The 20447-nt window shown below is 44.9% G+C and overlaps 1 protein-coding gene across 6 annotated transcripts; it reads left to right on the top strand.

Moving 5' to 3' along the window:
- The first annotated feature begins 2906 nt into the window (after positions 1 to 2906).
- Positions 2907 to 18646, top strand: CDV3 (CDV3 homolog). Of its 6 annotated transcripts, none has more exons than XM_037061268.1 (5): positions 2907 to 3549; positions 4277 to 4353; positions 11822 to 11967; positions 14961 to 15117; positions 16770 to 18646. In XM_037061268.1, exons 1-5 carry the CDS (start codon positions 3316 to 3318, stop codon positions 16774 to 16776), a joined length of 621 nt encoding a protein of 206 aa, XP_036917163.1. In that variant the 5' UTR covers positions 2907 to 3315; the 3' UTR covers positions 16777 to 18646. The 6 variants fall into 6 exon arrangements, with proteins under 6 accessions (XP_036917163.1, XP_036917159.1, XP_036917161.1 ...); XM_037061264.1 differs by having other exon boundaries at positions 2908 to 3549; positions 16296 to 18646; XM_037061266.1 differs by lacking the exon at positions 16770 to 18646 and adding an exon at positions 15551 to 15653 and having other exon boundaries at positions 2911 to 3549; positions 14955 to 15117.
- The last annotated feature ends 1801 nt before the right edge of the window (positions 18647 to 20447 follow it).

Raw genomic sequence — 20447 nt, 5'->3', positions numbered from 1 at the left:
CCCTAGCTGCAAGGGTTTTCAATGTGCTACGAGTGTATGTACGCCTGTGTGACTGCTTCTGGCTACCATCTTACCATATAGTAAATTCTGTGAGGGTAGGGCCTATATCTGATTTACTCATTTTTAACTCCTATCATGGGGCCTGGCATATGGTAGGTGCTCATTAAATAAATGTTTTATATTAAAGAATGAGTGAATGAATGAATGAATGAATGAAAAGTTTAAACACATCATGGAAAAACCAGGAAGGCGTTAATATGATATCAAAAGAAAAGGTCTCTTATAGAAGGGCTGCTTATAGAAGCAGCAGAGGCCCCCCAGGAGGTGGCCTGAAACTAGTTGCTCTCCAATTGGAAAAGGTTGGTGGAACAGCTCAGGCAGTAGCAGAGTCTGCCTCACAGCTGTGAGAGAGGAAGCCACAAGAAGCCACACATGCAAAGTTGCTCCTCATTTCCTGGCAAGCTCTTTGGTCAGCCTAAGCTGCATTCCTCTGAGCTGAGCATGTGTGGAATTTCCAGCCTAGGTAGCAGAATGGAACTTGGAACAAACAGCTCAGCAAAATAGAAGCCAGGGACAATGGGGTTGGGCCCAGATGCCTTTTGCCAGCTACAGGACCCAAAGAGAAATTTCCATGTTCAGACAGCGTTAGAATCCTTAGAAGATGTGTTGAAATACCTGGGAATGGTTTGAGTCCTCGCCACTCTACAACTTTCCATCTAGCAAGAACAAGTAAAGGTTGGTTTTGCTTTAAAGATGCTGAAGGTCCAAATATTAGAAGGCAAAGGGGAAGATACCTTCATCAAAAGAGAGCTGGAGGATACTTCAATGGCAGAATGATGAGAAGGGGATGGTGATAGCAAGATTCAGGGCTTTGTAACTGTTCTGGAGGAGAGTAGCTGGGGAGATTTAAGAACAACTGGTGAGAATATATGCTGTCAGTTTCAGGGCAGGGGATTGAATCAAAAAGGAAGGGCTCAGTTTCATGGAGCAAAGACTAACTACAGACAATGACAACCACCATAAAGACACTGGTCTCTTTACTGGACTAACCTGAATTTCTCACACCCGATCAAGCTCTGGGACCGTGCCTTCGATCCCCCTGAAAAACGTAATGGGCAATTCTGCTGTATCCACCCTCAACTGAACTACTTGAGGGTGGATACACCCTCGTTCCTTCTCTACATTTTCCCAAGTCAATAATTCCTTCAAAACACTGATATATTGGTGGGGACCTAAGAAAGGGAGGACTGAATTTTAGTTATTCATATCTAGATCTTCTCTTTTAAAATTAAGAGGGAGTTGAAGTAAAATTACTCAACCTAGAACAAGGCACGCTGCCCTAACTATAGCTAAATAAGTGCTCGTTGTAGATAAAGAACAGACAGAAGGGAGGGAGGGAGGGAGGCGGAAAGAAAGAAAAAAAGAGAGGGAGGGAGGGAGGGTGAGGGAGACAGAAATAAAGAAAAAGAAATTTGGCCACAGGTGTTAAGGGAGATGGAGGTGTGGGGCAGTACTGAACTTGGCCTCCATCACAGAAGGTCAATGGTGTCACAGAAGGAAGTCACCCAGGGGCCCATCTTGGGTAGTTGTAGTTGGGGGCAGTTTATGTTTGGTGAATAATATGTAAACTTGTTGTTGGCTAAGGCTAGGTCCTTGGTTTACTTAACATAATCTGGATTTAATTCTGTAATACAGTGGAGGGGGTGGTGACAACCTTTAATGGAGAACCTGTAAAGGAAAAGGCAAAGAAATAGCTCCCTTGGCTGTCTGTGCTCTATCTGCCAATGAGGCTACTAACATACATGTCTGAGTCATTTCCTCAGTGGTTGTGACAGCTCTCTCCTCTGTCCTTAGGAGGAAGTGGAAAGTTTAATACATTACAGTTGACCACCTTTTACATATACAAGAATTCATTTCATTCTCAAGGCTCAGAGGGTATTTGAATGGTAACGTCAGGTTTGCCTAGGCATTTTTGTCACGATTCCTATGATTTGTTATTCCCCTCCTTTTATCAGGGATAAAAGCTAAGGATAAATTGCAGTCATCATACAGACTCCAGTCTTGACAGGGGTCATTGTTTAAAATGCATTAAAAAGTCATTTATCTCACACCTAATTAAGCGCTGTACTAGGTAGCTAACAGGTATACTTTCCCCACATACGAAAGCTAACAATTCCCAGATGAGGAGCTTGAGGGTCAGATTTATTTAGTTTGAATTTAATAGACATACCTCGTAGAGGGTGAATTTCAGGTAAAAACCAATCCCCTTCTATCTACCCATTGGTTTATTAAAGATATTTAAACTAGAACTTCAAGCCTGCTTGAACTTCAAGCAGTTCAAACCTAAACTTCAAGCCTGCTTTCATAATAATCCTGTAAAATGAAAATAATTGCCAGACCAGAGAGGGTGGAAATACAGAGGCCAGCAGGGGAGTGGTATCATCTTTAACACAGATTGTTGAACACAGTGCCTTTCCGTTCCGGTAGAGTTCAAACGGCAAGGCCACAGTTCACTCTAGGAGAGCAGGCACACGTGTATCCTACGCATGCGCCCAGTTCCGATCCACCCTTCCCTTCTACCGGACCCCTCTTGCCCTGTCACCAGACAGTCCTCTAAATGCCCACCCTCAATGCTAAACCCGGACTCACGATTGGCAAAATCGTCATACTCGTCACTTATTTAGCATACGTTCTCCACCCACCCCCTACTCCACGGCCCCGCCCCGTTTGTGACCGGGATTGTCGCCTAAGCGCTTCGTCTTGGAACTTGATTGGCTTCTTCTCCAGCCCCGCCTTTGTCTCCTCCCACCGCCCGCCCCGCCGCGCTCCCACAGCGGCGGGCGGATCTTAGTACGCAGGCGCAGACGCTGCCACTCTATTCTGGTGGCCCGCCCTCCCTCCTTCCCTTCCCACCCCTTCTCCCCTCCTCTCCGGGCGTGCGCGCGCGCACCTTCCTCCCGCACGCGCCGCCGCTAGTCCGGCACCCACGCCGGAGCTTCTGACCCGCGCGTTCCTTTTCCCCTCCGGCTGCGGAGCGGGCAGGATCTTGCGTCCTGTAGTCGCGGGAGCAGAAGCAGCCTAGGCGGGCTCGGGCGCCTGCAGCGGCGCGCGATCCATCAGGCGGATCATACCACCGCCCGACAGCACGCGGGGGGAGCCGCCCGCCCAGCCGCACACGTCTCGGCTACCCCGCGGGGCTGAGGCGTCGCCGCGCCCCGGAGCCTGAGCGCATAGCCGGCGTCCACTCGGAGGTCGGAGCCCCGCGGGCCGCGCCCGCCGCCGGCCCCACCCATCCGGGTCGAAGAGGCCAAGGCCATGGCCGAGACGGAGGAGCGGAGCCTGGACAACTTCTTCGCCAAGAGGGACAAGAAGAAGAAGAAGGAGCGAAGCAACCGGGCAGCGAGCGCCGCGGGCGCTGCGGGTGCAGCCGGCGGGAACAGCGCAGCCGCGGGCGCCGCGGGCAGTGGGACAGGCGCGGGAGCCCGGCCGGTAGACGGCGGAACCGCGGGAGCCGCGGGCTTTGGTGCCGCCACCAAGGCCGTGACGAAGGTGAGGGGCCGGGATTCGGGGCCGGAGCCGCGCGCTTGCGCCCATGTGCCTGCCTCCGCCTGCCTGGCGGAGCGTCCGGGGGCCGGCCAGAGGGCGGACGGGCGCGGAAGCCGGCCACGTGACGTGGGCTTCTCGGGTCTGGCCCGCTCTCCTCAAGCGACCCCTTTCACCTCGCTCCCGACCCGCCCAATTGCACCTCGCGTCGCTTTGCTTGAGCCAGGACGGAGGCATCAGCACCCTCAAGGGGCAGTTGGTCTGGGTCCGAAGTGCCTCCAGCACAGAGCAGCATTTATCGTGTGACGTTTACTGTGAGTTAATTTAGTGTTCTGACTTAAGCCGAGGAGTCGGAGCTGAATTTTCTAACAATTGCACTTGTGGCCACTCTAATTGGCATGACTTCGCCTCTAAGACGGTGGAAAAAAAAAGTCACATGGCACCATTAAGGTAGACGTTTAGTTGTGGGCTTACTGTGGACTTTTTCATTTGACTTCTCCTGGTTGATTTTAAATTAACAGCTTTTGTGAAGGAACCAGGTGGAAGTAACTGTTGAAAGGGCACGTTTGTCCTCCAGCCTTGTCGACCTCGGGATCAAGCAAGGGCTGTGGTCAGAAAATGAGTCCATACTTTAGGTTCCAGGAGCCTGGAACCTACTTTTCATTCATAGTCTGATATCTGCCTTAGCGGTGTTTTTGCGACTATCTTTAATCAGATGGTATGTGTTTTACAGGATGAAGATGAGTGGAAAGAATTTGAGCAAAAAGAGGTTGATTACAGCGGCCTCAGAGTTCAGGCGATGCAAATAAGGTATGGTGTGGTTACGAAAATGTTTGGATAGCCCTAAGGATAGGTGTTGTATGTCTGGTTTTTCTTTAGCCCCCAGACAGCACCATAGTAGCCTTGCACTTTACATGATTAGGGCTCTAGCAATGTCTGTTGCTTCTCTCTGTGATAGCAGTCGTTCTATATGCGGATCAAATTAGCTGCGAGCTCCAAAAATCCTAGGAGAGCTTGCCTACTTCCAGTCCTGGCTAGATTTTTTTTTAAAGTTCAAGAGAACAGTAGTTTTTAAAAATTGGATTGGTTGGTTTTTATGGAATTTGAAATTGAGAACATAGTTTATCAAATCCAACCCATGGTGGTCAATTTTAGAATCATGTAAATGTCGTATTTTGAGGGGCTGGTAAAGTAGGAAAAAAAACAAGTGGATGTACAGTTCCATTGGTTTAAAATTTAAAACCTTGTAATTTCAGTTTGAAGTGAGCAGTTTGTGTATGCCAGTGACCACATGGTGCAGTGGAGGAAATACTTTTTCTTAATGAAATACTGTGTTTTGGCCTCCCTACAGAGTAATATTTATGGTCTTTATTCATTCACAAAGCAGGGCTGATTTTGACATCTGTTGAAAACCTACCACAGCCAGGGATTAATGACCTAGCTTCTTTCACACCATTTCATGAACTTAACCAAAGTGAAACCTGATTGATAATGGGAAGCTTTGACGGAATACAGCTTCTTCACTCTTGAGATTCCTCTGTAGTAGTGATTACACTGGAGTTTTAGTTCTAAGCATTTAGGTTTATGGAACTGCCTGTGCGTGTGGGTCCTCCTCATTTTGTGGAGTAGGGCTCCTGAGCATCCTTCCCCGACTGCAGACCCAGAGTCTTGAAGACTCAGTGTGGCAGGAAGGATAGTGTTTGGTTGCATTGAACCTACTCAGCACGAGTAGCACTTTCCAAGGGAAAAATGTTTGAAGTTCGCTTAATGTTAGAAATTGATTTTGTTGTATTGTGGGTGATTTTAAACTGCACCTGTTTTTCTGGCATTGAATATATCTATTCAAGGCTGTTTTAGTCTTTATTTCTTTAGTCTTTAGTCTTTAGTCTTTCTTTAGTCTTTATTTCTGGCTACTCCTGAAACATTCCTTACATTACTTGCATCCTTCACCTTTGCCAAGGGCATAAGTAAATCTCAGCTAGGATGAGTGTTTTAGTTCTGCTTGACCTGAGGTAGACCAGCTTTTATATTGTGGGTTTTCCCATTATTTTTAGCATCTAGTCACTGCCCCTGAGTGTTGGTCCAGAGTTCTTCCTCTAACCTACTAATATTGAAAAACATACCTTCTTCAGGAAGCTGCTTTTGTGGATCCTCAGTCACGTGGAGTCTGGGGTCTGTATTTCCGTTGCCTTATAAATCATTCAATCAAGGGGAGGCTAACGGGGCCAAGAAAGGCTCAAGACTGAGAAGCCATATGAGGTCTTATAACAGGGACTGAAATTTTCACTTAATAAATATACTTAATATCCTTATAAACTGTATTAGATGTTCTTGACCATGCGCCTCGATGCCAGGGTGGGGGAGAAAAGACATCTTTCTTAGGAGTGGTTAGGCACACAAATGGGATGGAGTTCTTAATGTGGCCAAATGATGGACTTTAGGAGAAAGATAAACCTAAGTTTGCGTTTTAGCCCTGCTGCTTGTGTGAGTGACCTTGGGCGAGTCACCTTACTTTTGAATGTTGGTTCTCATCTGCGGAATTGGGACGGCTACTCAAGTGTTGTGAGGATTTTGAACAGGATGTTTGTAAAATACCCACTGGATTAATACTAATCTGGATAAGTGGGTAAATTAGAATGTCTTACTCTTGGGAATTTCTCTGCTATTTAACCATGAGGCACCTGACTTATAATACTAAGATTTGAGGAGAAGGAGTAGTGAAGTCCCAGAGGTTGTCATGACTAATGTCAAACTCTGGTGAGTCAGTTCACTGGAACATAAAAGGAGAAAATGACACGTATGGGTACGTACTAACCAGCATGAGTATGACCGTACAAACACAGATTCCTCAGTGTTTGATGTTGCCAGAGGAGAACGCTTGTCTTGGGTAGGTTAGTCTCCTTACCTTTGGGTAGAAACCCTTAAGGGGAGAGAAATCAGATTTTTTTTTCTTTTCTTTGAGTGGGAGGTGGGGTTCCTTTAATTCTTTCAATCTCTTTTCTACCGATGAGAGAGGCAGCCTTGCTCCCTCAGTATGGGACAAGGAAAATGAAACTTTCGAATTTGGCTTAAAGTATCTTGAAACTCTCAGCCTCTAATCTTTTTTCTTCCAACTTTTTTTGCTGTGGAAAATTACAAACTATAGAGATATTGCAAGAATAGTAAAGTAAGTACCCATGTGCTCTTTGCTTACTTATATCTACCAGTCATTTTTGCTGCATTTGCTTTACCTTTAGTTCGCTGCAGATACTAATACACTCTGGCAGTTCTTACACTAGTCTTTATATAGTAAGTTGACAAGCTGGACCTTTATCGAAGGTTAGTGTTCATTTGAAGGGGAAAATTTCAGTGGCAGCAAACATACTATATTAACATCCCGTCTCACATTTACTAACTAGTCCAGGATTTTAAGTATAAGGGCGTGTGTCAAATTTATACCTAGTTTAATAGATTTCATTCAAGGTCAAGGTCATGTCATTATTTACCGATAAATTCTTGAAAGGGAAGCCATTGAGATTACTTCTGCATCCAAACCGGATCTAGCCTGGCAGGTATTTGTGTGACTGCTATACATTGTGCTGGGTCTTGGTGTTGTAAAAATGACTCCTGCTCTACTTACACACCAGCAGATTGTTCCAGCGATGTGCAGAGTGTTCTGGGGCACAGGAGAGAGAGATGCCATCTACCAGGAAGGGCTAGAGAAAGAGTCCTTGGATGAGGTGCAGTGACATTTAAGCCACCAGGCATAGCTCATCGGGCCGTTTCTTGTCTCCCCATTTTACTGTCATAACAGTTGCTGGGTAATAGTGTCAAATCAGTGGAGATGCCCAGCTTTCCAGCAGAACACAGTCCAGGCTGATTTTGTTTTAGCTGCTTCCCCTTTAGGATACATAAATTCTCATGTAATGTCCTTTGAGATAAGGCGGTAAGAATGTTCTGTTCTTTATAAATATACTGCTGTAGGATGTGTAATCCTGAACAGCCTTCTTAAAGAAAGTGAATTCCTCCAATCTCAAAATAGAGAGAATTTCTGTGTCATATCTTAGAGCTGTAAAGAAGATAAAGTGAAACAAGGCAGCCTGAAAGAATTGGGCTGTGCAGTCCCACTACTTGGCTCTGCTACTTTGTAGCCCTGGAAAAGTATGTAAATGTCTGAGTATCAGTGTGTACATTGGGTTTGTACATTGGGTTTTTTCCCTGCCTTAGTGTTATTTCAGAGTTTAACTCTGCCTGGCATAGTAGACGTTCCTTTTCTAGCACCGTCATTCCCCCACCCCACCAATAGTGCCTTACAGACATGCATATTTAAGACACTATACTCTAAATTGTGCTACTGAATTTACCATAGCATCATAGTGTTTAAAATAGTAAAATTCAGCTGATGAGAAGCTATATATTACACGTGGGTCAGTGGTGTAATATACAGAAGTTTAGTCTAATTGTGCTTGCAGCGTGGTTCTTGTTCTGGCTTTGGTGTTTAGAGGTTTCACGTTTTCTGGAATGTGCAAATACGAAAAAGTAATAGGGTATTTAAGTAATTTCTGCCCTGCCATACTGCCGTGGCATCTTGGCAAGGTTCTCGGCACCTTAGTTCCCTCTGTGGGATGCAGGGTCTTGACTAGACCATTTCCAGTGTTTCATTTAGCTAGGATTTCAGAATCTTAAGAAGGCTAAATAGTAAGTTGACTTTTTGTGCCGATTATAGATTTGCAGTCCATCTAATTAACAGATCACTTATTTTTTAGTAACAGTTTATCATTTAGAAGTAATTTTAGATTGTGATTACTTGTTTCTTCACTTATCTCTGAGGGTAAAGAGGTGATAAACACTAGACATAAAAGAATCTTTTAACTTGGGACTCTAAATAGTCTGTCAGACCAAAGTAGAGTTTTTCTTTAACAAATTTTGTGAATTAGCCCTGGCTGGTGTGGCTCAGTGGATTGGGTACTTGCCTGCTAACCGAAAGGTCACTGGTTCAATTTCTGGTCAGGGCACATGCCTGGGTTGCTGGCTGGGTCCCTGGTTAGGAGCATGCCAGAGGCAACCAGGCGATATTTCTCTCCCTCCCTTTCCCTCTCTCTAAAAATAAATAAAATCTTTTAAAAATTTGTTTTGTGAATTAGAAAGCAATATGCTTTTTTAAAGGAGAGGGAAAAAACAACATATGTCTAAGAATTATCTATAATTCATTTTGCTTAGGGGCAATTAGAGTTAATTTTTTTGGGTTTTCAGTTGTTTCTTACAGGCTGATCATTCTAGAGTTCAGATGTTAATCACCTAATACTAATTAGGGGGAAGAGCTATTCTAGTCTGACATGCATATATTTGAGCAACTCTGATTCAGTACATTGCTGTTTCAAAGTGTAAATGCCCTACTGAAAGCTATCACAGCTGGGGTGTGTGCGAGGATAAAAGTGCTGGGGAGGCACTTAAATCTTTGTGGGGGTCTTAACCTCCCTGTCTGGCCCACGTAGGGTTTGCTGGGACGTCGTTACTAATGAGTTCATTGCAGCTAGGTGAATGACACCTATGGTTTTTACTCACAAACCAAGCAAATTGCATTATGGTGTAATTACATTGGCATAGCTTCAGAAGTGGGTAATGTCTCAAAAACGGGTTTTTTTTGGGGGGGTGGTGATAGTTCTGGTATGTTTGGATACCACTGCTACATTGCTATATAAAGTATGACCTACCTGGTCATTCATTCCACTCAATAAGCTTTAGAAAACAAGGCATACTGTTTGGTGTCTTTTTAAAAAGGCCATGTTTTCCTGTTTGTTTTTCCCAAATGAGAACTACTCTTTTTCCTCTCATGAAGGTGGTGTACCTGCTGCCTATGTGAGAGTTCAAGTGAATGTTTAAAATCACGTAATAGTGAACACGTAATCTGTGCCAGGCACTGTCCTCAGTGCTTCACATCTGTTAGCTCAGTCCATCTTCACAGTGGGGCTGTGGCCCCATTTTACATGTGAGCACACTCAGGGTCTCCTGGCTAGTAAACGGCAGCACCAGGATGCTTTGATCCAGTCTGGCTTCCAAATCTGCTCCCAACTGCCTCTTGCATGAGGAAGAGAAAGTCGCCCATTCCAGCACCCAGCTACTTTTTTTCTTAATTGTTTTTTTTTTTTAATCCTTAGCAGAGGACATTCCTTCATTGCTTTTAGAGGGAGGGAGGGAGACACGTCAACCGGGTGCCTTTTTATAGGCAGCCCAAGCCGGACGGTGCACCAGCCAACTGAACCGCACAGGCCAAGGCCCAGCTCTTTACTCTCAACATCTTAAAACTCCTAGATGTCTTTCTGATTTGGGTGTAGAAAGTTAGTTTTAGTAAGTTGTTGGTTTGTATAACAGGCCTAACATTTTATTTAAATGGCTGCACAGGACTCTGTTAACGGAAAGGAAAACTGGAGGGTGACTTGGCCATATTCTATATCCTTTCTTCCACCTAGACGATAATCTTAAGCAAAATTGTGCTAGAAATGTAGACTGGAGAGAGGGTTGTTCCCTCTCCCTTTCCTTATTGCCGCACTAAGCCTCTAAATTCTGGAAGCATTCTGGTTTCACATGATGCCACCGTTATCATGGAAATTTTTTTTTATTAATGTCTTTAAAGGAGACCATTAGCTATCCGGGAACTTTGTTATGTAGCCAGGACTTGTCCTGTTTTAAAAGAAATGGAAGGAAAGCTCCCTTACATGTTCTTCAGCAGTCAGGAGAGGCCGTGGTGTTCCAAGGGCCTGTAGTCAGGGCAGGGTCATCTGTGCACTGTGAGGGCCGTGGTACCGGGTGAGATAGCAAGAGGAGAAAGTGTCTAAAAGAATGGACTGCCAAAGGTCAGAGCTTTAGACAGCAGCCATGTTCCGTTTTGTTTTTTAACAAGGAAAAGGGTAGTCAGAATAGTGGAGACTGAATACACTGGAAACCCAGGGGAGACCCGATGGCATGGGAAACAGTTCAGAGAACGGGCTAGGAGTCCGTGGCTGCCAGGGCCAGCGTCAGCGAGGGCAAGGAGTTGGGAAAAGGCAGTCGATGTGGCAGTTACCTCCTTGCTGGGAGCCCGCATTAGAGAGAGACCAGATATGCTCTTGATAATTTAGAACATTCAGGTTTACATAAAGTCATAACAAGTAATCTAGCAAAAGGAAAAATAATCAAAGGAACCTTGAAGAAATTACAGGTTTCTGACTCAAGCCAATTCACGAATAAAGAAATTTTTAAATGGCATTAAAATAAACACTGTAGGCAGTCTTAGGAGGCTGTGTACCACTGAGGACAGCTTTTGCATTTACAATCACTAAGTAAGCCAAAGACAGAGTTCTTATATTCTCTTCCTTTTTAAAATCAGTGACATGTATCTGGTGTTAGCTGCCTGTTCTGTGTATTTCCTGTCAGACTGGTGCTCATTAAATCTGTAGCACTGATGTGCTGAGCACTGACTTGTTTTCCTCTGTTGGAATGTGAATTCTAATTTTGATCGTATTTTGTAATATACTAACAGATTAGCAAATGAAATTATACAACTTTCAAAAACCATTCCTTCTGCCCTGGCCAGGTGGCCCAGCTGGTTGGAGTGTTGCCCCCATGCACCAGCAGGTTTCTGGGGACAGCAGATCCGTGTTTGTCTCTCACATCAATGGTCCTCACCCTCTGCCTCACCCGGACCCCCCACCCCCCCCTCTAAAATCTGAGTGTATCCTCGAGTGAGGATGAAAATATATATGTATTTTTTAAACCCACTCATTCTATCACTAAAAATATGCTTACCATAAATGCCTGGTTGTGTACTTTGGTCCTAGAAAAATCTAGTAATTATACTTCGAATCCTTCAAGTTGCCCTTTCCTCTGCATATCAGGTTAGGCGAGCCAGTCATTCTTCCTCCCTTAGTTGCTGAGCCAATAGCTGGCATTCTGCTCTTTCTTGGGGCTGCTATACACAGTCTTGGAGATTATCATAGCCTAGCTTATCAGTATGTTAAATATTTCTAGATGGTCTTGAGTACACGAGGTTGCAGAAGAGAGCAGACTGTCCTCAGGCCAAGTGGTTTCCTGAACCTTTTTTCACCAGTGAAATCCTTTTTCACATGAGGTCAAGTAGAAGTCCTAGTGTAGACAAAATCTCCTGTCTCTCTTTTAAACAAGTGAGCCCTGGGGCTTTCTAGAGCTTAAGTGACTTCTTCAGGGTCATACAAAACCAGCAGCATTGCTAGAACTGAAAGTCTGCACTGACAGTTTTCCTGGTGGTTCTCTAGTTGAATTCACTTGCTTGCTTTCCCAATAGTGAAAAGGAAGAAGATGATAGTGAGAAAAGAGAAGACCCAGGCGATAACTGGGAAGAAGGCGGTGGAGGCGGTGGCGGTGTGGAGAAGTCTTCAGGCCCCTGGAATAAAACGGCTCCGGTACAGGCAGCTCCTGCTCCAGTGACTGGTAATTTTAATATTTCATTCTCCAGAAGTTGTCTCCTTATGTGTGATTTTATATACAGTCAGCTTTCAACCAAGTACGTGTGTGTGGTGGGTGCGAAGGGTTCTGTTTATTCCCAGCAGGGAGAGTTCTGTACACATGCTTAAAGACTTTCTCACCCAAAGCAATGTATAAGTTAAGATTCGTGCTTTTCTGTAGGCTGGTTAAATTTACATGTAAACTGAGTGCCAAATTTAAGTATTTAAGCATGTGTTTCAGTTTTGGACAGTAGGCTAAGAGATAGTGGCTGCCTATTTCACCTGTTTGTCCTCCTATTTCACCCACCCCTCCCCACCCCCACTCCCCATTTTACTTTCTTGAAGTGTGAATTCTTTGGTGGGTGGGCAGGTGTCATCATTCCCAAGGGGATACAAAGTGGTTCTGGGTGGTGATGAAAGCTGAGATCTTACCATGGTTCTTTGTATATCTGTGATATTAGTGTGGGGGACGATTGGGAAAAAAGGTGTTTAAAAGAACCCCTTGGAGGGCAGTAAATCGGGAAGAAGTTTGAGAAACATTGCTTTGATACAGTGATTTTCAACCTTTTTCATCTCATGGCACACAAAAACTAATTCTGTGGCACACCAAAAAATACTTTTTTTGCCGATGTGACCAAAAAAATAAAATAGGTGTAATTTTGGTTCACTCATACTGGGTGGCTATTGTGTTGGCCAATGTCATTTTTTTATTTGACAGCCTGAGAAAAGAGGGCCCCTTGTGGCACAGCAGTTGAATATTGCTGCTGTAATGTATATCTATTCTTCCTTTTTTTTTCTAAAGACGAGTTGAATGCAGTAGTGAGAACGGGGGAAAGAGTAGAAGCAGGAATTGAATCTGTAACTATGACAATCAATTGAGATAACTCACTACCTTCGGACCAGCCCGTATCCATTATTTTAGCCAAAATAATATAAAGAAAAACAATCCACCCCAAATCTTGCTGTCCAGAGATCACAGATAACTACTATGTCAATATTTTTGTGTCCTTTCTGGCCTTTTGCTGCATATGTGTTTTTCCATGTAACACTTTTTTTAACTGCGTCTGCCAGTGGTCGCTGTGCACTCTGCACTGCTGAATCCGTCGCCCAAGGCTCCTCCGATGGCCCTGTCACTGGCGTCTGCCACTTCGCCCCGTTGAAGCAGGCCCTCCTGCTGGACTCAGGGCCCTGAGTTTTCCTGCCGCTGCGCTGGTCGGTCCTCCGTCTCCCTTGGCAGTCTCTACGTGCCAGCCACCTGTAGATTTACGTGACCAGCTCGGCCCCCCTGAGCTCCCGCCGTGCGGGGTGGAGACGCCTGCCCCGCATCTCCCCCTCGGCGTTTCCGGAACCCGACAGCCTTTCTCATGTTGGTGCTGTTCTTTGAGTCCATAGGCCTCCAATTTTGGAGCCATTTTTGAGCCTTTCTCTTGCTCCAAACATAATTTTAATGTCTGTAAATTCTTGTTGGCTTACAAAATAAATTGAGATTTTACGACCAGTTCTAAGCAGTTCCACGGCCACCCTCCTGTTTTTGAACTATCTTGCTATGTGGATTACCAAGATGGTTTCTTACCCAGGCTGTCTGCCCCTCCACAGACACTTTTTTCAGCGCAGCCAGCAGCGAGAGTGGTCTTTTCAGATACAGCAGAGCATGTCCTCTGCTGTTTATGAACCACCAATGGTGTCTTCACGGCATCCTCTCCAGTTCACGTGGAAACAAATGTTCTCGGGGACTTGCAAGGCCTTAGACACCTGGCCTGTGGTCCTCCTTTTTCCTAACTTTGTCTTTCTCTTAATCCAAACTTGTCCAATTTGCTGTGTAAGCTCTTTGTACTGGTATTTTCAGCCTGGAATTTTCTTTTCTTTATATTGGGAGTTGGTAAACTTTTTCCATAAAGGGCCAGACAGTAAATAAGTGAGGGTTTGAGGGCCCTAAAGACTCTGCTTCAATACTCGGTGTTGCCATTTAGCGCCGTTGTGTAGACACCACGTACACTCAGTGAGTGTGGTTGTGTTCCCATGTAACACTGCGTACAAACTCAGGTGTCCGGCCAGATTTGGCTGGTCTGCCAGCTCTGGGTGTGCTTGCCACCTCCTTCAGTCCTTTGTTCCACTTTCACCCCGTCGCTGACAACCCTTGAGGACCACCACCCTGTTTAACATCACAGCCCCTTCCAGCACCATCCTGCTTGGTGTGTGCTTTCTTTACAAGCCTGTTTTTACTCTACTTTTTGTATGGCACCAATCATTTTACATAGTCTGTTTGCTGCGTCTAGAGTAACCCTGTCCAGTAGTACTTTTTGCAGTGGTGGAATTATCACTGTGCAGTGAAGCATCGATGTGTGAGAGAAACATCAATCGGCTGCTTCCCATGCAGCCCCCAACCCAGGATCTGGCCTGCAAACCAGGCACATGCCCTAACTGGGAATCGAACCAGTGACCTTTCAGTTCCTAGGCCATGCTCAGTCCACCGAGTCACACCAGCTGGGGCCTATTAATCATCTTTAGAATTAAAAATAAACAAAACAGCACAGGCATTTTATTAAATAAGTTTGTTTTTTAATACATTGCATCTTATGTAAGGCACTACCTGGGCAAATGAGTGACTGTCCATTCACACTTCCTGGTATGTAAGCTGAGTATGGAAGTGGCCATGCTCCAAAAGGCAGTCCTTGGTGAGGCCTGTCCCTGAGGTGCAGCTGAGTCCTTCCCAGGTTCAGGATGCTGACTTACAGACTCATTTATGTAGACGTTAGAGTTGTACATGGAAGAGGTCAGGAGACTGCCCTGAGAAGGTAGAATGTTTTCACCTTCAAACATTCCCAGATAACTGACATTACTTTGGTCGTTCAGAAGCTTTGTGTCGGGTATTGGCTTCATTTCTGGAATTGTCAAGTGAGCGGGATTACAAGACCTAGTTCATTAATGTGCCGAGCATTTGAATGTTTTCTCTAAACTGTGATGCAATGTTAGTTACAGAAACCCCAGAACCGGCAATGACTGGTGGTGTGTATCGGCCTCCCGGAGCCAGGCTAACCACAACAAGGAAAGCAGCACCCCAAGGACCACCGGAAATATACAGTGATACACAGTTCCCGTCCCTGCAGTCCACCGCCAAGCATGCTGAAAGCCGGAAGTAAGTGCTCTGCTTAGCTGGCTGGGTTTTGGAACCCAGTCCCTTGGTGCGGAGTGGGAGGTAGGAGATACAGAACCCACGGGGAGGGGGTGCTGCTGACTAGTAAGCCCCCGGCTGCACCTGATGGGCAGCTGAGAATTAGGGTGGGACTTGCCTGGGTGCCCCGGGGGTGGGGGCAGCGGGGAGAAGGCACCAAAGATAGACTCCGTCTGGAGAAGCTCCCTTATCCCCGGTCATGTTGTTCTGTAGCTGTGCCAAAGCTGCCATGCCCGTCTCCCGGCTGGAACTCTTTGAGTGCATTATTCCTGGTTTACGGTGCTTCCTATACGGAAACTAGAAATGAAAGAGCAGTGTTTTGTTGTATTCCCAGTAAATGTGAATAGGTGGAAGACATTGGCATTTATAAGTCTAATATTAAATCTTATTTCAGCAGGTACTTAAAATGAATGCTACCTGGAGTTAAATGACCACATATGGCACATCCACATCTTGCTTAGGGCCCAGAATTTTTAAAATAAAATGGGAAGAATTGTAAATGATAGATGGAAATAATTGTGATTTTTTTTTTTTTGCGGGGGCGGGGTGGGGGAGGTGACTTTTAAAGGAAATCCCAGCCTTTCTGAGACCAGGCTTGAACTTAAACCTGTACTTGGACATGCTCCTCTGCCCTGTCCCACAAAGTAAGGGTTAGCGATCCACCACACTCCTCCTCCTTTACCTGACTCACCCCCATGAAGCAGAAGTGAGCGGAGGTCATTGGGTACTGAGTAGACTTCACATGAGTGAGAAGACTGTTGCTCTTACGTATGCATAAAGGGAAGTGTATTGTCTGTCTGCCAATATAAAAGTGAGTCTGAGAAGGAATCACCGTGTTATCAGAGTTTTTAACCTTCCATCTGTCCTCAGGTTGGTCCCAAAATAGGTTCGCAGTTACTGGGGAGTCCTACAGTAGGTTTGCTACTACGGACCATGGAACCGTGGAGCTTCCGTTACAGTTTGCTCTGTTTTCTATTCAATTGAAGCCTTAAAAATGGCTTGATAAAGATTTTATGTACTAGTATGGCCCTCCTGTCTCTCCCTTAAGATTCCCCAAAGGGTGGTGTTTTTTTTTTTTAACTCAAGAATATTTTTAAAACAACCTTAAGAAATATTTACTGATTACATTTATTTTCCCTTAGGGATAAAGAAATGGAGAAGAGCTTTGAAGTAGTAAGACACAAAACTAGAGGTAGGGATGAGGTTGCAAAAAACCAGGCCCTTAAACTTCAGCTAGACAACCAGTATGCTGTGCTCGAAACTCAGAGAAGCAGCCACACACAACACAGTTAAGGAACGGTCTTTGCTAACCCTTCTAAGGGAACTAGACCACAGCTAACCACCACGAACAGCCGCTCACCACCTCGCCTCTGCTGGATCTACCGCAGCCGGTGCAGACCCCTCGGTGTGAGGGACCGGCCCCGTTGCACTATGGGAGTTTCATGTGTCACAACTGCTCTCTGTGTCTATTGAATATAGGGGGGTTTTCACTGTTATAAAAGTGTGAACTAGATTCAGCAGTGTCCTTTCATGATACTTACTCTGCAAATACAAAAAAAAAACCAACTCCACAAAAACTGCAGCCAGTGGTCATTTCAAAATCTTTTTATGTTCAGATACTGAGCCTTTGTAAGGTTGACTACCTCAGATTTGCTGCACTCGTGTGGACTTCACGTGGATCACAACTTCTGGACAAGAAGGTTACAGCTCTTAAGTGTCAGTGTGAAACTTGAAACCAGCTCTACTGGATTCCTATCAGAAATCCTGCAGAAAGTCAGCCATCTGGGTTCTGATCTGCTGTAAAAGATGAAGATTTAAGTGACCTTAATTAACCTGTCCTGCGACCTACCCTTAAGGAATGCTCTCTGTGGTGGGCTGTGGCTGTATTAGACTTCCTGGGACGTGCTGCTCTCAGAAGAACTCATGTGTTCCAATATCTGTGTAGGGCTGTGATTTATAATTTAAACTTTGAGTTGTATTCTGAGGTAACCACAAATTCAACCAAACTTGGGTCCACCAAGTGGGATGGGGGTATGGGGGAGATAATCTTGTTTCTTTTAGAAATTTTTATTTGGATAGTGCTTTATCTGTGTTCCACATTAAGGCCTTTTTTTTTTTTTTTTTTTTTTTTTGCTTTGACTTGGAAGAAGTTCTTTGACAGAGCATATTGTTTGGTTAAGTAAGTGCCCTGAATACGCATTAGAATTGTGAAATGTCTCATGAAATTGCCAATCCCTAGAGTGGAACCAAATAGCCTTTGATGTAAAGGGCAGTGGATGCGGGGGGCTCTACTTCCGGTGCTGCTAAAGCCCCCTCGAACCAGGTCTAAATTGTAAAGTCAGCTGCGGTTTCTGCTCAGGCCAAGGATTCACTGACCTTTTTTATAAATTCAAAGCAGTGTGAGCAGAACCTCAACCTGTTGCATGATCTTTGACAATTCAGATACACTTGTGCCCAAATGCTTGAGGTTACTGGACACTCTGTAGATGCAGCTGTTGCTCCAGGGCGACTCTTAGTCAGTCTTTCGGTGTGTCTTTATGCTGTTGACTTGGAAGGGGGCAAAAGACAGGTGATGTAGCACTTCTGTTTTGACTAATTACAGCTTAAACTATCCAGCCAATTTTTAGTCCTTCAAAGGGACTTCAAGAAGATGCCCAGGATTACGGAGTTTTCTTTCCATCTAACGAGATAGCCTGGTAATTGCCTAGTTTTGTATCTTTTGTTTAATAGAAATATTTGAAGGTGGTATGTGACCACTGACACAGAGTCTGGGTTTCTCTGTAATAAATCCCTTAGCCAAATGGTGGGAGTTGCAGACTTGCTACTGGCAAGAGTGAAGCAAACGGGTGAGTAAAACTGTCCCGATGTGGGAGCATATTTCTGTGGGAGTTGAGTCTTGATAAAAGTGTCAGCACAGGAAGCAGACTCCTGGAGGGTCGCAGGATCTCCTGACAGGAGCTGCCAGCTGTTTCTGGGCAATAATGTCGGTGTCACTTGGGGCGGCACCAGAATGTCTGCCTCCCAAGGTGTCTGGTGAGCTGCCGGGCAAGCCACGGAGAGGTTGGGTGATTAAGCAAGAAACGGGATTCTTGGTTAAACTGAAAACTTTGTTTGGGAACCAAATATCTTAACAAATCTCTTGGACCTTGAGCCACATACTTTCCCTGAAAATATGCATTTTTCCCAGCAGAATTTTGTTGAGGGTTGTGTTATTGAGGAATGAACTGAAATGGAGAAATGTGGAACTTATTTACTGGCATACTGTACTAGAAATCTGAAGACCTTCAGGAGATTTAAAACCAACTCTTGTAACTTTTTAAAAGATTGTGAAATTATCAAAATGCACATGAATCAAGTTTTAATATACTGTATGATGGGTGGGTAGGCTGTCCATTGTACCATTTCTTTCTTTGACTTCTCAGGCATGGTTTGGCAGTGCAAGAACCCTGTAACATTAACAAAGTCAATAAAAAGTAAGTATATGGTTTTAGGAGTCTGGTAGTTTTCATTCCTCACCCTTACTTAACCTGTTGCCTGTCTTTGAAAGTGGTGAATTGATGTCAAGCCCCCTTGGCTGTGGGGGGATGCTAACATTTTCACCTCGGGAATGAACTCGGAGAGGTGTTCGCAGAGTGCTCTGAAGGTTAGAGAGAGAGACCCGAGTGGACATGGCCGCAAAGCTGCGACAGGTGTTCTTTTCCAGAGAGAAAGCATTGCAGTGGACTTCTGTCTTCGTCGCCATGTTCAGCTGTGTCGTCTTAAACCTGGCAGGGAATGCACCGTCCTGAGGGTGCAGACTGAACACCGGGGGTCGCGGCCTTTGAGAAGCTTGTTAGTTTTTCAAATGAGTGGCCATTTCAAATGTCAGGATTTAGTCTAGATTATAGTTCCTAAATTTCTGAAAAAGTTATTTCAAGTCTTATTGGTGATGGAGTTGAAATTCAGTCTCTGGCCATTCTTGTACTTGGTTTTCTTTTTTCCTTGACAGCCCCGTTTGAAATAGAATACACAAGAAAATCAGACACCTCGTCACCCTTCCCCCCCTCTTAAGTTCATCCATAGATTTTAAAACCAGTTTTGTTTTTCTGCGTTAAAAGTCACCACTCATACAATCTTTAAGTGATTTTTAGTATATTCTTAAAAGTGGTAGAGTTGTCACCACCCTCAATTTTGGGGCGTTTTCACTACCCCAGAAAGAAGCTGCACACCACCAGTGGTCCTTTCCCACTGCCCTCAGTCCCCGGCCCCCCGTGTCTCTGTAGGTTATTCTGCACATTTCATGCAAGCAGAGCTGTACATACAGTGTGTGGCCTCGGCCAGCTTTCTTCACCCGGCGTATTTCTGAGGTGCCTCTGTGTGGGGGCAGGAGTCTGTCCCTCACTTTTAGTGCCAGTTGGTTGTGCAGGTCTGCCACATTTCACTGACCCCGTGATGAAGACTTGAGCTTTTGTCCTCATCATGAAGAACACTTACGGACTCCATGCACAGGTTTGTGTGTCAGCACGCGTTCAGTGCGCTCGGGTGCGCACCGGCCATGGTGTGAAGTCGCCGGGCCATGCGGTGACTCCGAGCATGGGCCCAGCTCCACCAGAGCGGCCGCACCACCTCACACTCCCCAGGGACATGAGGACTGTGATTGCTCCCTGTCTTCACGATGCCGCGTCACCTGATTTTTCCAGTCTAGACCTCCTGGTTGGCGTGAGGTGGTATCTGATGGTTTTGACATACATTTCTGTAGCGACCAATGGTGTTGAACATCTGTGTGCTTATAGGCCATTTGTCTTTGGGGAAGTGTCTGTTCAAATCCCTTGCTAATTTGTCATTGAGTTTTTGCCTTTTTATTATTGAACCATAAGCATTCTTTATATATTCTGGATACTAATACCTCATCAGATACATGATTTGCAAATATTTTCTCCTATCTTGCTTAATAGTGTCTTTTGAAGCATAAGAGTTTTTAATTTTGATAAAGCCTACTTTATCTTTTTTTTTTTAAGGTATTTGTGCTTCGGGGTATATTTAAGAAATAATCACCTAACCCTAGGTCATGGACATTTAATGTGTGTTCTAAGTCTTGTAGTTTTTGCTCTTTCATTTAGCTCTAGTTAATATTTGAGTTAATATTTGAGTATGGTGTGAAGGAGGAGTCAAATTTCATTCTGTTTTATAGGCAAGTATTCAGTTGTCCAGCCTCATTTTTAAAAAAGATTCCTGCATTATTTGGCACACTAAACATTACACCTGTTTCTATGTTCCTCTACTAGAATGTGAAATTTGGAGTAGAAATGTGTAGG

Source organism: Sturnira hondurensis, unplaced genomic scaffold, assembly GCF_014824575.4.
Source record: "Sturnira hondurensis isolate 20B ecotype Veracruz unplaced genomic scaffold, ASM1482457v3 Scaffold0013299, whole genome shotgun sequence".
Taxonomy (NCBI): domain Eukaryota; kingdom Metazoa; phylum Chordata; class Mammalia; order Chiroptera; family Phyllostomidae; genus Sturnira; species Sturnira hondurensis.
This window is presented reverse-complemented; position numbering and strand designations above follow the sequence as displayed.

Bases quoted from the DNA above. Each gene is read 5' to 3' on its own strand.
- CDV3 (XM_037061262.1), top strand. From the start codon at position 3,316: ATGGCCGAGACGGAGGAGCGGAGCCTGGACAACTTCTTCGCCAAGAGG. The intron at 3,550-4,276 runs GTGAGGGGCCGG...TGTGTTTTACAG, and splicing joins CCACCAAGGCCGTGACGAAG to GATGAAGATGAGTGGAAAGA. The intron at 4,354-11,821 runs GTATGGTGTGGT...CTTTCCCAATAG, and splicing joins GTTCAGGCGATGCAAATAAG to TGAAAAGGAAGAAGATGATA.